Raw genomic sequence first — 14915 nt, 5'->3', positions numbered from 1 at the left:
ATCTTAAAACCTTTTTAAAAAGAGACAGAATAAGGTTATTTTCGAAACAAGGGATGTTAACAGAAACCTATGATTGAGTTTCTCAAACGTCTACCTTAGGAAATGAAGCTTTCCTTGTTTAAAAACAAAATATTATCTAACCACTGAGAGTTAAGATTCCATAAAATTTGACTATTTAAATACTTGGTATGCGGAATACTAGGACGAAGGCAGATGAAAAATGTCTGTACCGAGCTATACTGCCCCCTAGTCTCAAGGCGACTAACCAGAATCAGATTAATAACATGCTACAATACAGTAGTGTGGACACAAAAAGTAGATCTGGTGCTTCATATTCTGTACTGATTTCAAAGCCTTATTCTTAGAGATGTATACTGTCACGGTCAAAGCAAAGTAATAAACCATACATTGAAAGCATGACAAAAGCGCATAGCAATATAGATAAACACGACATAAACCGAAAATCTTGGTGTAAATATCGCAAATGGCCTGAAAAATAACGTAAAGGTCTCTTGATGTTGTATAGTTACATGTGTAATAAAGGTTTATAACAGGCAATTGTAAATGTTGTATTAAAATAATTAACATGACCTACTTTCTGTAAAATATTTAAATATGGAATCATTCTTTATTTCGTTATGTAAGGTTTTATATTCTCCTATCAATAATGAAACAGAAATCAGCATTATAATCCGATAAAGCCAGTCAGTCAAAACTGGGTCAAATTCTGGAAAAAATATATACAGTACAGTATGTATACTGTATATAGCAGAGCCACCAGAGCCAGCAAATCATGCAGAATTTCAGCATTTTTAAAAAATCTGTTTTTACAATCGCAACAATTACATTAAATCATGCACACCACGCCCTCATTCAAACTCAGTCATATCGATCTAATTTTAAAAGTCCAAATAACAAAAGCTCGCAGGTCATCTGATTGGATCACCTGACTGCAAAAAAACAGCTCTATTTCAAAATAAGGATTGTAGTTGCTCCGCTCGTTCGGATAGGAACCTCGAAACATAAGGGTCTGACAATATCAACAGCGATGTTAAAGATGAAAAACAAACAAACTATGAAGCATCTGTAAAACTGTGTAAGAACAAAAAGACCGAAACGTGTGCATGACTTCATTTTACCGAACCAGGCAATCAGACAGACACCCCGTTTCCCACAATGCTTAGTTGCTCCTGCAGGAGTGTCTGTGTGACTCAATACTGAGCCTCTGTCTGGATTTGTCAGTTTTTATTTATGTATGAATTTATTTAATAACTGCTGCCTGGAGAATCGAGTGAAAAAATATAAAAAGACGAAGCTGTAGTTTTAATTTCTGCAATGCCTCTCTTTACATCTAATCCATTTGACCAAGATGTGGGTAAGTTACCTATTATTAGCTGTCATGTAGCTTCTGAGCCGGCTTTTGTTTTGTTTTCTCCTGTCTGGTGTTTCTGGGATATCTTCCATGTATAATTCTCTGGATTACAGCATAATTCGAATATTTAACTTTAAAACTCGCCAGCAAATAATTAGAAGTGCGTACTGTTATTGCCCGTTGTACCTTTTTAAATTGTTTCACTCTGTAGGTCCCTAGTAGAGTCTTTTATATTATAGCAGTTTAATACATGTCGATTTCAATTGTGAGCAGTTTGAGGGGAATCTTTTGAAAGTAAAATTGTGTATCTTAAAATGTATCGTTTATTTGTCCTTTGTGAAATAAACCCGATATTATCATCGGGATTTCAGGGAGTCAGAAACAGTGATTTTGTTTCGCATCAGCACATGACCACTGTGGTATTACAATGACGCTGCAATAGTACAGTAGATTCGCGGTGGCACTCTTAGCAGAAGAAATAGCCTTGCATTATTCTGAAGAAAAAGCAGTTAGTGCAAAGTATTAATTCCTGGCTACTTGTTTGAGATCAGATTAAAAATAAACAGTGAATCCTACTGTCAGCGCTAAGTATCCGTTCACATCTGTTGGGATTCACCACAGGCAACGCAGAAAGCTACTTGGCTGTCCCACACCCCAGACACTATGCATATGAAGGTACTGTATAATTCAGTCGAATGATACGAAATCATGCTTCTGAAAAAAAAGTTTAAAATGAAGGCTATGATCAATTAAATAGAAGACCAAAAACATAAGTTCTCAAACCTCGAATACAGCATTCTGTTATCTGTCGGGTATATCCTATATTTTTATTTAGTGCCACGCAGAAGTATACAGTATAATAACAGGAGTTGTTATACTTTACAATTAAAGTATTGTTTTCATACATGTAAATAAACGATTTTTTTGTAGCTAATGTTAATTTGCGACTCCTTTGCGACGTTACATTTTCCTGGTACAAATCTAACATGAATGCAAGTATTATGTAGTCCCCAGCATCTAAACATTTTCTATAGCAACAACGTTTTCTGAAAACCACACTTTTTAAAATAAAAGAGTGCGCTTTCAAAAAAAGAAAGCTCTTTGCAGCCTGCATGGGATTTTATTTACCTGTTGGAGAATGTCCTTGTATACATGTTTTCTTTTAAATTATTGTTACAAGTTGTAAAAGATGAATAGCATGTTTGAAAATATGCATGTGAAGGGAAACTTTATTTCTCAATCAATCAATAATGAGTTGTGCCGATAAGTTATAAAAACATACCAAACAGCATATTAAGTCACACATAATAATTCTTAAAAATAATCTATTTTTTACATAACATTAAAAATATCTGCTATACCAAACACATATACTAATAAACTGCTCACTCAAAGATGGTACAAAGTTCAGCCATGCAAAACATACAGTGAAGTTTAAAAACTTTCTGTAAATACAGTTTTTTTGCAGATCAATAACTATTTAGAAAAATGATGTTAGTGTTAATTACATTGTGTATCGAAGTACTGACATAGAAAATTCAGATTGCTTCGGTTTTTAAATACAATGTTAAAATCACCCCATTTAGTACAGTTGTGGACATTCTCCGTGTTTACATATTTAACTGAAAAAGGCACGATTAGCTTTAACTGAGAAAATGAATAATTGAGAATGTTATGATGTACAGGTAGGTCTTTGTGTGCAAAACATCAACAGCACATAATAAATTTTTATAGAGAAGAAAGTGTGCATCCTGCTCATTTTATGATTTTTGATCAACTTCTGTGGACAGCACTCAACGTCTGTGTGCATTCTCTTTTTCTTTTAAATTTTAACTGTGTAATGGCTTTAATGGTCTGCAGTACTTAGGAGGAAAATGGTCTCTTGTGTACCACTAGAGGGTGGCAATATTACATAATTATAAGAGAAGTAAATGGACAAATTCTTAGTTGTATTAAATACACTCTTAACTCAAAATTGACCTACTGTATATTAATTAGAAATCAGAAAAGGCTTGTATTAATGCTCAACTTACTATCGGGATGCCGCTGTCTGAATTATTATTAAATCTTGTTGTTGCATAGTCTCCAATTCCATTTAATAAAAAGGAATAAACATTAAACATTTCCTCTCATATCACAATAAGTATTCTGTGTTCAGTTTAGACTGCTAAAGTACCAAACAGAAGTGGTTGTTCAGTTTTTAATTTTCTTTTTTTCTTTCCTGGGGTTTGCACATATCTGTAGCAGGACGTTATGGGTTTGAAATCTGTATTCTGTGTAGTGTTCTGCAAACAATATGAATTTAATAAACAAGTCTTTATATCACCATACAGTTCTGTGTATGTATGTCAAAATAAGATTTTTTTTAAAATAAGCAATTTCAAAATCAGTTGGTAGCCAACCAATCACTGCTTTCAAGTTCTTACTGTAACACATCCACAGTAGGTGTATGGCACTGTATGTATATACAGTATATTATACAGTACATACAGTATATATTGATTACATACAGTACATGCAGAATTGTAATGATCACTACATGGCATTGACTTTGCATTTATACAAAAAATTGATTTTGAACTCTCCAAAATGTTTTCCCATTGAATCTTTGAATCTTTTTTGGAAATCTAAAGAATTACCATCTGTTTTTTTATCCCTGGAACTACTGATGTGTTAGAACAGACGGACCAGGCTGTCACAAGTAGGTGTTTCCACAGTGATTGTATAGTGGGTTTGTCTGAGTCCCAACTGGGCAAAAATGAGTCTATGAAAGTTTACATCAGTACATTCTGATATACAAAAAATGCATATTGCAAAAACTGAGGAGGCTTGACTGATTGTTTAAAAGGGAACTGCAGTCCCAATTTCTCAGATTGGTTCTTAAATCTCGGTCACAAAATAAATTCATTGAAGTTATAATTTATTTTTACAAGTTTCAAATTAAGCACAAAATCATGAACTTTGTAAAAGTTGCGATGTTGTCACAAACCCCTGGTTTCGCCATGGGAGAGAGCAAGAGTTCCCACAAATTGTGACACAAATTGAGACCTTCTTGCTTACTAGTCTTTGTAATTACTAATGTAATGCTATGTATGAGGTTGAACAGCAGACATTTTACTGCAGAAATGTTCTAATGTGATCTACATACGGAGTTAACAAGTTGGTAGTATTTGTTGTCAAAACCATCTCAAAATCGAGAGCAATATTTCTATTAGATTAAAAAAGATATATTCACAGGCCTGCTTTAAAATGTAGTAAGGCCGCAACTTGTCACCAGACGTCTTGTTGCCTTGTCCTGAATCGCAGAAATTTACAAGTTTCTGTGTACATTTTACTTTAATTGTGGTTTGAAATGCACTCATCAATGTGCTTCTTTCTAACTCCAAAATTTAAAAATTGCAGTTTCCCTTCATTTTGCTTATCGGTAGTGTGTGTTACTATACAGGTGTTTTCAAACAAGACATATCACACAATGAACAGCCAAGTGTGATACTGTACATTTTCATTTCAGTGTAGTCCCTGTGTGGCCTTTAAAGCAATGACCTGCACTGATAAGTTAAAAACTTTTTTTTTCTGTCTTGACTGTCCGGTATTCTTTGTTTGATTCAAGTATTCTCAAAGTTGTCAAACAGAACCAGCAGTGAAATACAGATTACAGTAAAAAAAATTTTACAAATTTTCAAGACCGAACAGGTGGCACTTCTTACACAAAGAAAAGTGGGTTGTGGGAGTCTGGAACTAGCAGCATGGCCATATTGTTGACGTCAATACTTGGCTTTCTTTATGAAATGATTGGATGATATTGTCTTATCAGTCACTTACCAGCCATCAACTAGATGGTGCTCTCATTTGTGATATTTCTTATTTATTTATTCTTTCCTAGGAAAAAGAGAGCGTATGTCAAAAAGGATACAATAAATTGTAACATTTCATTTAGGATCAAGAGGGGACTGATTCTTTCCAAAGATGCAACACAGAGGCATAATGATTCTTGATTTCCATTAGTCCAGTAGGTGATGGAAAGCTGTCAAGTGCAAGAGGTCTTACTCTTATGTCCTTGTAGAGATGGCGAACAGTAGGGACTGTTTTGTATTTAACATACAGTTCCCCGTAAAATATTTACCTCTTTCCAATTTTATCGATGAAAGACATAAAAAACTAAAATATGTTGATTGCATAAGAATTCATCCCCCGAATCAATATCTGATGGAAGCACCTTTAGCAGCAAGTACATCTACAAGTCTTTTTGGAAAAGTCTCTACCAGCTTTGCAAACCAGAATGCTGCCAGTTTTGTCCATTCTTTTTTGCAAACGAGTTCAACCACTGTCTGGCTTTTTGGGGATTGTTTATGTACAGCAATTTTCATGTCTCGCCACAGATTAACAGTCAAATTCGAGTCAGGACTCAAACTGGGCCATTCAAGGACATTCACTTTCTTTTTGTTTAGCCATTCCGGTGTACCTTTAATCAAAATTCAGTAACACTGCAGATGTGTTTGTTTAATTAATATACCAAGCATAAGTTTTACACCGCATATTATGTTGGTTTGATTGCAGTAAATATATTTTTCTTTCTGTCTGAGCCATGCAAAAAAGAAATCAAATTTGAGTCATTAACACTAAGATTGTGATTGCTGTAAGGCAGATAATGTCTTTAGCGCAAGCTGATAGCATGTATTTGCAGTTACAGAAGATTCTTATCATTGCCTTGATACATCTGAAGTGATTTCCTTCATTTTGGTGGCTTAAGTTCAATCCAAGCTGGATGCTACACTTTTGGTCTTTGCAGTTCTCAGTTTTTACTACATTTTGGCTTGCAGACAAGTAACATAAATCTGGAGAGGCAGGTTTGTCCATCTAGGATTGCTGGTTAAACGCTGTAATATTGGATTCTGTGTAGCATGGCATTTGTGCATTGAACTTTCAATATACAGTTCGTGTCAGAGAAGCTTTAAACTCCTGAATATGTGTTCACATTCTTGTTCACCAGAGAAAGCAACCAGTGAGATGAACACTGCTGAGGACTGGGGCCTCATACTGGATATCTGTGATAAAGTAGGACAGTCACGTACAGGGTGAGTATAATTTATTCATGGTTCTATTTTGTGTGATGTATTATATTAATCCTAAGTGTATGCCGGCGGTTCTATACATATAATATAATAGCAATAGCAATGTATATATACAATAGCTAATGGCAGTGCAAAAGCACTTACTGTATGGCATTTATTAATTATAACCTTGATGTAAAATTATAAAAAAGTATCTGTGCTTTACGTTACATAGCAGTCTTTTCATTGTAATGTTAATTTTTAAAGACTAATTTCCTCCCCTTTTCTTTAATTGCTCAATACATTTTCTCTAAATACTTTAGCTGTGTCAGAGGTAATCAAATTCAGGCAGGTTCTCCTTCTCAAATGTCAAAAAAGTAGAGCTCTCTTGTTTTCTTCATGATCCAGATATGTAGTCATTATACATAGGGGAAAACCCCCACAGTAGGGTCTCTCCTGAAGAATTACGTTTCAATTAATTTTACATCTGTTTTTTTTGTCAACCCATAGTCTTTGGCATGAATCCAGTGTGGGTTTTAAAGTTTTCAAAGCTTGTCAAGTCATCTTGATTTGCCAGGTGGAAGACTGACCAAGTAAACCAGACCATGACTAAACCAGACCAAATATGACCAGACCATAAGGAGATGTCCCCTCATGATGGGGGGAAAAAAGAACATCACTCTATCATTATGACTGATCTTTATATTGTGAAAGAATTGCATGACAGTTTAACATCTGACAATTACACACAGTCAGGTGTTATGGTCTTTTCTTGTAATCTGAAGTTCCATTCCCAAAGGCTGGTGTGTCTTTGGTTTGTGTGTCTGGAAAGAGAAATCTGTGAAACTTTTAATTCAATAACACCAGCCACGTGAACTCTAGAAGCTGGCACTACATCAGCCACTGCATGGCAAGCATTTTTAAAACCATGTTTTTCCAGTGTTGGAAGATAGTGTTGCCAGTCCTGGTCTACTGTACATTGACAGTGTGGATACGTCACTACAAACGTAGAAACTCGAAAGCGCACCACTACAGGTTCTAAAATTAGCCCTTCTATTTGCATGAAGTAGAAGTTTGTGTAAACCCAAGGCACAACCAAATATAGATTGGTGCATTGAAACTTGATCTGATTCTGTAACTTAAAACAGGATTTCACAGAAGTGATCTTCACAATGGTTACCTGTAATCTATCATACAGATGCTGGAGTTAGAAGCCCCTATTCTTGAATATGAAACATTTTTTTTAAAACTTTTGCTTTTCTTATGCCTTTTCCTAACATTGAATTTTTTTTTTAATTTGTCCCTCTGGAAAATGAATGAGTCAGAAACGGGTTCAGTTGGCATCACAGTGTCCTCTTACAGTTAGACAATAGCGCTGCAGTCTGACCTGAAAGTATACTGCTATTAAATATTTCACTTGTGCTGTGAAGTTTCATCTTAGTTAAGGGAGGGTCCTAGTCCTGCAGGCATTTTCGTTGTTGTTACTATGAAAAATTGCTGTGCATAGTAAACACATTGTTGAGACAAGCAGCAATAAACTGAGATGTATAACATCTGGTGTTTATGGTTTTATCCACTAACTCTGTAGGTCCCTGATTGAACATGTGAACCTTTGGCTAACAAGAGCTAGTAAAAACAATCAGCTTTATTTACAGTATAGTATAGTCTAACCTACTGTAAGTGGAAGTTGTTGAAATTATTTCAGAAAGTCATCAAAGCCTTTTGGTCATCTATATGGCCTCCTTGTTGTTGCTGAACACAACAATAACAAAATATGTGCAAGAAAGAGTTTTCATCTTTTATCGTCTACCCATTTGTCTGCATGTGTCATGACACTGGCATGACTTAGCAGTTCGAAGGCTGAAATAAAAGATTGATTGTTATGCCTTTCTTATCTAGCCCATAATTATCTTTAAAAATAATTTTGGAAGTGTGTAGATGATAAATAATAGGATTTTGTACTGTGTACCAAAATAAACAAAAAATATCTTTTGATGGGATATGTTAAAATTGTAAGCTTCACAAAATTCAGCTGCTTTTGTATGGACTGGCTGTTATGTTGTGTTTGTGTATTTTTCATCGTAGTTATTCTGCTTCTTTTATGTGGGTTTCCTCCCATTTGTTTTTCAGGCCAAAGGAATGCCTTCGGTCTATAATGAGAAGAGTAAACCACAAGGATCCTCATGTTGCTATGCAAGCGCTCACTGTAAGTCACTCCACACAGTCTGTTGAAGAGATGCATCTTGTGCATTTACTATTAATTATCTAACCTTTTGTGACCTATGAAATAATAATGATGTACACAGTGGGTATCATACATATTCACCCCCCTTGGACCTTTTCATATTCTGTTACAATATGGAATCATAATGTATTTAATCCACACAAAGTGAAAAAGATTATACAGAATTAATTTTAAATTAATCCTAAATTAATTATATATATGAAATTGAAAATAACTGATTGCAGAAGTATTCGTCTGCCTTGAGCCCATATTTGGTAGAGACTGTTCGGCAGAAACGAATGAGTGTTCTTGGATAGGTCTGTACTAGCTTTGCACATCTGGACATATTTTACCCATTCTTCTTTGCAATTGCTCAAGCTCCCTTAAGTTAGATGGGGACCGTTCGTGAACAGCAATTTTAATATCCTGCCACAGATTCTCGATTGGATTAAATTCCAAGCTTTGATTAAGTCACTCCAAAACATTGACTTTTTGGTTTTTAAGCCACTTCACTGTGGCTTTGACTGTACGTTTTGGGTCATTGCCATGTTGGAAGATGAAGCTTCTCCCAGATCCCAGGTCCCTTGCAGACTCCAACAGGTTTTCTTCCAGGATTGCTCTGTACTTTGCTGCATCCATTTTCCCTTCTCTTCACAAATCTTCCAGGCTCTGATGCAGCAAAGTATCCCCATAGCATGATGCAGCCACCACTGTGTTTCATTGTAGGCATGATGTTCACAGGATGATGTGCAATTTTGATCGGATCAGATCATAGAATCTTCTTCCACTTGTTCTAAGAGTCTCCCATATGCCTCATGGCAAGCTGTAGTGGAGATTTGATGTGAGTTTTTTTCCAGCAATGGTTTTTGTTTTGTAACTCTTCCCTAAAAATTTAAGATTTAGATTTAAATTTAAATCTAAATTTGTGAAGCACCCAGGCTATCGTTGTCATATGCACAGCTTCTCCCACCTCAGAAGTGGGAGACTGTAATTTCTCTAGAGTTTTCATAGGCCTCTTGGTGGCCTTCCTGAGTAGTGCCCTTCTAGCCTGGATACTCTGTTTTTGAAGACACCCTGTTCCTGTAAGACACAGATGTGCCTTATTTTCACTGTTTCTTTATAATGGACTTTTCTTACACCCTTCCCGTGATGCTTTTCAATAACCTTATCCCAGATATGCTTTGAATTTTTCTGTGTCTTCATGATGTTGTTTTTGTTGGAAGCTGTGCTAATCAGCAGTGGGACTCAGAGATACTGTAGGTGTATTTCACCTGAACCCATGTGAAGTAACTTAACTGCACACAGGTGGACTCCATTCACAGATAATGAAAGTTTTCAAGACAGTTTGTTTCATGATAGCCTAATTAGGTGTGTCATTGCAAAGGGGATGAATACTAATTAAATTGGTTATTTTCTGTTTTATATTTATAATTACATTAGGAATATATGTAGACTGTTTTGTGTCAATCAATGGCAAAAATCCCATTAAATACATTATGATTCCGTATTGTAATACAATGAATTGTAAAAAAAAGTCCAAGGGGGGGGGGGTGAATAATTTTGATAGCCACTGTGCGTAAAGATACTGTTGAAGACGAATACAAAGCATTTTCCCTCTGATTCAGTAGGATTCATTAGCCAACCGTTACCTAGATTAACAAGGTTGTGATACACTGAGTCCAGCCTGGTTTGAGTGAATGTATTTCATTAAAGTATCTTCTGTTTTCTGCATGACAGTGATCTGTGATCTTGCCGGGCCTCTGGGAACTTGATGTATTGTCAGTGAAAGCCTCCTCTCATTTTCAAATGGTGCTAATCTCTCTTGTTGGCATTTTGGGATTTGCACTGTAAAAACTGTCAGATGGCTTTACCAGGTGCACATTTTGATACTTGTCTTTTGCTTTCTGGTAAAAGTGTCTTATTACAGAGCCATATTGATGAGTATTACAATTGGGAGGGAGGTGACAGGCAAAGGGAACAAATAATCATTTCAGTAGACACAACAATAATTTGTAATAGGTTAATTCGCAGTTTAGTTGAAGGAGCTCCCAGTGATTCTTATGTAGACATGCGTCATCTAACCACAGTGACTGCAGCACAGAAGTGCCTCAGTAGCCCTTACAACTCAACCTAAATGTCTATATTAAATTTTAAACTGAATTTAAAAAATTGTTTTAGTTAGGTCATGAAGCCTTGAAAATCTGTTATAGAGCAGATTATAGGAAACCCTACAGACATAATCAATTAATGCACTACGTATGCAATCATTAGAACAGTAAAGTGGTTTACAACTCAGGAATGGTGTTGTTATTGACTAATGTAGACTCTTCCTAAAAACACATTTGGTCCTAACAAATTATTTGACAGGGGAAACTTGGAAGACCTACTTAGTGTCCTGTAGTGTGATTTTAAAGAAGTGAATTGTATTAACACTGTAAATAGTCTTAGGATGGGATCTGTGTTACAAATTAATTAACAGTAGCTTGATTGTAATTTACATTAAATGAAAATTTGTTAACAAGACTAGGTGAGAATTTTGGTTAGTTATGAATGGTGTAAGATGCTTATGTTGCTTACTTGTGTGAGTTTTTAAGTATGAAATCTGTGCCTATTTATAGTTGTTCAAAGCTTAATACCAAAAGGCTGCATTGAGAAATGTTGTATGTGTGGCTTAAAAGCAATGTGCTAGGTCATTGTCTTTGTTTACAGGGTTTTGCAGTATTTTTCCACATACTGTGGCTTCCCTGGAAGGTGTAGAATTACTGACATTTGGAAAGGGGAGACAGTGATTCACTGTAATATTTGCAGTCCAGCTCTGATTATTTTAAAACTTTAGATATGTGTTAAACACGATTTTTTGCATGGCTTTTAAGAGTTTTAGCTTGCTCCTACTATTAACATTTTATTGTTCCAGAGCCAGTTGTTATAAAATGGCTTTCCTCCTTCTTAGCATTTATATTATTTCACAAGCTCATACATTACCATAACAAAACATTAATGTTAATGTGGTCTGGCCAGTGGTGAAGTTCCTAACAGTTTAGTTTTAAGTTTCAGGTAATTGTGTATTTTTCTATGTGAATGGTTTTTTAATGCTAAAACTACATTTGGCTGACCACTTTATTTAGTCAAACTGAGAAAGAGCTACTTTTTTGTAGTCTTTTATTAAGCTGTGTTACACTTCATTAGTTCATAACTTAATAAGCTACATTGGCAGTAAATTGATTGTCATCATGTTTTTAAACATTTGTAATTGGACAATGTTTTCATGTTTTTTTGCAGGTGAGAACTAGATTGATGGATAGTTAGCAAATTTACTGTAAATAAATTATTAACAGCCTTGGCATTTTGTGCTCATTTTATTGTAAGAATTAAAATATAGGAAGCCTTGCTTTAATCAAAAGCTATCCAAATGCGCTGTTAAATTTATCCTCTGCACAGATTGCATAAAGTCAACCTACTAATAAATTTCAGCTTTTGCTGGCCGCTGACCTTAACCCCAAGGAACATGCATACAGGATAAGATTTATAAGAGGGTTTTCCCTGTATACAGGTACTTGCGGAGGTGATTAAGACTAAAAAGACAGAAACTGATGGTGACGCACTATTGGATGTTGTGTGCAAACTATGCATAGGTTTTACTCCTCATGGGAGAGAGATCTTATCAGGAGAGTTTTATGTACCAAAGTAATAGAAGAAAAATTCAGTTTGCTTTTGAAAAGGGTGTATAACTGTTCACATAAAATATCAATGTAGTTTATGATGATGATTTTTTAATGAACTTATGTTACAGTAAAAAAAAACATCCCATGTCTATATACTGTACTTCTTTTCTCTATTTTGAAGCTTCTTGGAGCATGTGTATCAAACTGTGGCAAAATATTCCATCTCGAGGTTTGCTCAAGAGATTTTGCCAGTGAAGTCAGCAATGTCTTAAATAAGGTAGGTACACTGCAGTTGAATAGGATTTGATTTTTCTAAAATAAAAAAGCTTGAAAGATTTTTTCTTACTGATTTACTAATTTAGTACAAAAGTGGATTTAGTTTGTCCAAATTAAAAATTGAAGAGGTGCAGTTATTCAGTAAATTTCTATTTTTTTCTTCGCTTGCATTTATGTCTCTATTTGTTTTTTTAGAAATATGTGTGAATGTTGTGAGGCATTTAATCAAATGTTTTCAAGTCAAGCAACTTTTTGTCAGGTATCTTACCGATACAGAATTATTGGCATCCCTTGATAAATATGAAGAAAAAAGTCATAATAAAATAAACCACATAGATAATGACAGATATTTAATACTCATATGTTAGGGGAATACTTGTCCCTTTTTTCCTAAAACATTTCATTTGAAGGTTCAATTGTAAACAAGTAATGCTGTTTTACCCGAAAGTCATAGGTGAAAATTACTAGCCAAAATAGTAATTAATAGTCAAAATTACTGGCACCTTTCAAGGTCCTTTCAAATGCAATCAAACACATCTGAAAAAATAATATTTTTATACTTGTTCGAGTTCACTTTTGTCTTAAGGAGCTAATATCTGTACTTTAGTGACTTCCTGTTTCCCTAGGGTATAACAGGCACAGAAAAACCTTTTCTCATACTTCAGCATGGAGAAGGTCAAAGATCTAACAACAGAAATTAGGCAAACCATTGCTGATCTTCACAAAGAAAATAATGGGTACAAAAACATAAGTAAAACCTTGAAAATACCAATATCGACTGTCAGAGCAATAATTTTAAAAAAATTCAACAACACTAGAACAGTGGTTAATTTGCCAGGAAGAGCATGCAAGCCCCCTGTCCCCACGCACAGTGAGAAGGATGGTGAGGGTGACAAAGAAAAATCCAAAGGTTTTAGTTAAAGAAGGATTGATGCAGCTTGGGGTCATACCGTCTCAAAAACGACTATAAGACGACACCTCCATGCCAACAAGCTGTTTGGAAGGGTTGCCAGAAGAAAGCTCCTACTGTTGTGGAGGTACAAATTGAAGCACCTGGAGTTTGCCGAACGCTATTGGCACTGGGAGTGGGTGCTGTGGTCAGATGAGATCAAAATTGAACTTTTTGGCCACAGTCATCACAGGTATGTTTGTGTAGAAGAAGGATGCATATACTGAAAAACCTACTGTAAAATATGGCGGGTGATCTTTGATGCTCTGGGGCTGCTTTGCTGCCAGTGGTCCTGGGACCCTTGTTAAGAACGATGGCATCTTGAATTATCAAAAGTACCAGGATATTTTGGCCAAAAACCTGGTCGCCTCTGCCAGGAGGCTGCATCTAGGCCGAAGTGGATCTTTTTAACATGACAATGATCCAAAACACACTTCAAATCAACAAAGAAATGCTCCCAGTCCCCTGATTTAAACCCTATTGAAAACCTGTGGCCCTGAAGAGGGCTGCCCATAAGCACACACCTACAGTACAAACCTCAAGGGTCTGGAAAGGTTCTGCATGGAGCAATGGTCTAGGAGCCCTCCCAGTGTGTTCACCAACCTGATACATTACAGGAAAAGACTTACCGCCATCATCCTTGCCAAGAGAGGCTCCACCAAGTACTAAAAAGAGGGATGCCAGTAAATGTTTCTTTTATTTTGGGGAAAATAATTTATAATGTATTTCTTTTGTCTCGGTTGATTCCATTGAATCATTAATTCAGGATAATTAATTCCTTATGTTGGAAATATTATTTGTTTTATACTTCTTTTTGTCTTCATATTAATCAAGGGGTGCCAATAATTCTGAAGTACACTGTATATACTGCACATTTTAGGAAGGTACATTGAACTTGCTTTAGCATGATCATTAATGCTTTTAAGAGGCAGCTTTCAATAACCTAAACTCCACAAGATGTAATTTCAGTTATTACTGTTATCTTCTGTATCTTATAATTGATCTATTACAAATGTGCATCTAGTGAGAATTCCGTGGGCTTGCATGTATTCAAATTCAAACAGATCATGCAAAGAAATTGCGAACTGCATCCACATGTGGGTGAAAGAAGATTGTTTTTTCATTAGTAACCTAAATTTGTGAAAATATCTATTTGTTTGACCCAAGAAAGAAACAAAAAATAAACTGATTTATAATTTAATTGTTTTATGTTTTATTTTGTATGTCATATTGTCTAGACATGATAAATCTAAAGTTTAACTCTTAAAATATAGGCTATTAGTGCCATCTAGTGACAATTACTTTCTTCTGCTTTGGATTTAACATCAGGTTCTGAATTGAGTTAAATCACACCATAGTATTGCACATTTTAGAGCTTACA

General features: G+C 35.3%; 1 protein-coding gene across 1 annotated transcript in view; it reads left to right on the top strand.

Annotated features, from left to right (window-relative positions):
• Nucleotides 1–14915, top strand: part of colec12 (collectin subfamily member 12) — a 126083-nt gene that overhangs the window by 100165 nt on the left and 11003 nt on the right. Inside the window, exons 10-13 of the mRNA XM_088918159.1 lie at nucleotides 1310–1375; nucleotides 6363–6447; nucleotides 8554–8629; nucleotides 12491–12586. Coding sequence (XP_088774285.1) covers nucleotides 1310–1375; nucleotides 6363–6447; nucleotides 8554–8629; nucleotides 12491–12586 — 323 coding nt within the window. The remainder of the gene's footprint in view (nucleotides 1–1309; nucleotides 1376–6362; nucleotides 6448–8553; nucleotides 8630–12490; nucleotides 12587–14915) is intronic.

This window comes from Atractosteus spatula, chromosome 6 (assembly GCF_055471065.1).
Source record: "Atractosteus spatula isolate fAtrSpa1 chromosome 6, fAtrSpa1.hap1, whole genome shotgun sequence".
Classification (NCBI taxonomy): Eukaryota; Metazoa; Chordata; class Actinopteri; order Semionotiformes; family Lepisosteidae; genus Atractosteus; species Atractosteus spatula.
This window is presented reverse-complemented; position numbering and strand designations above follow the sequence as displayed.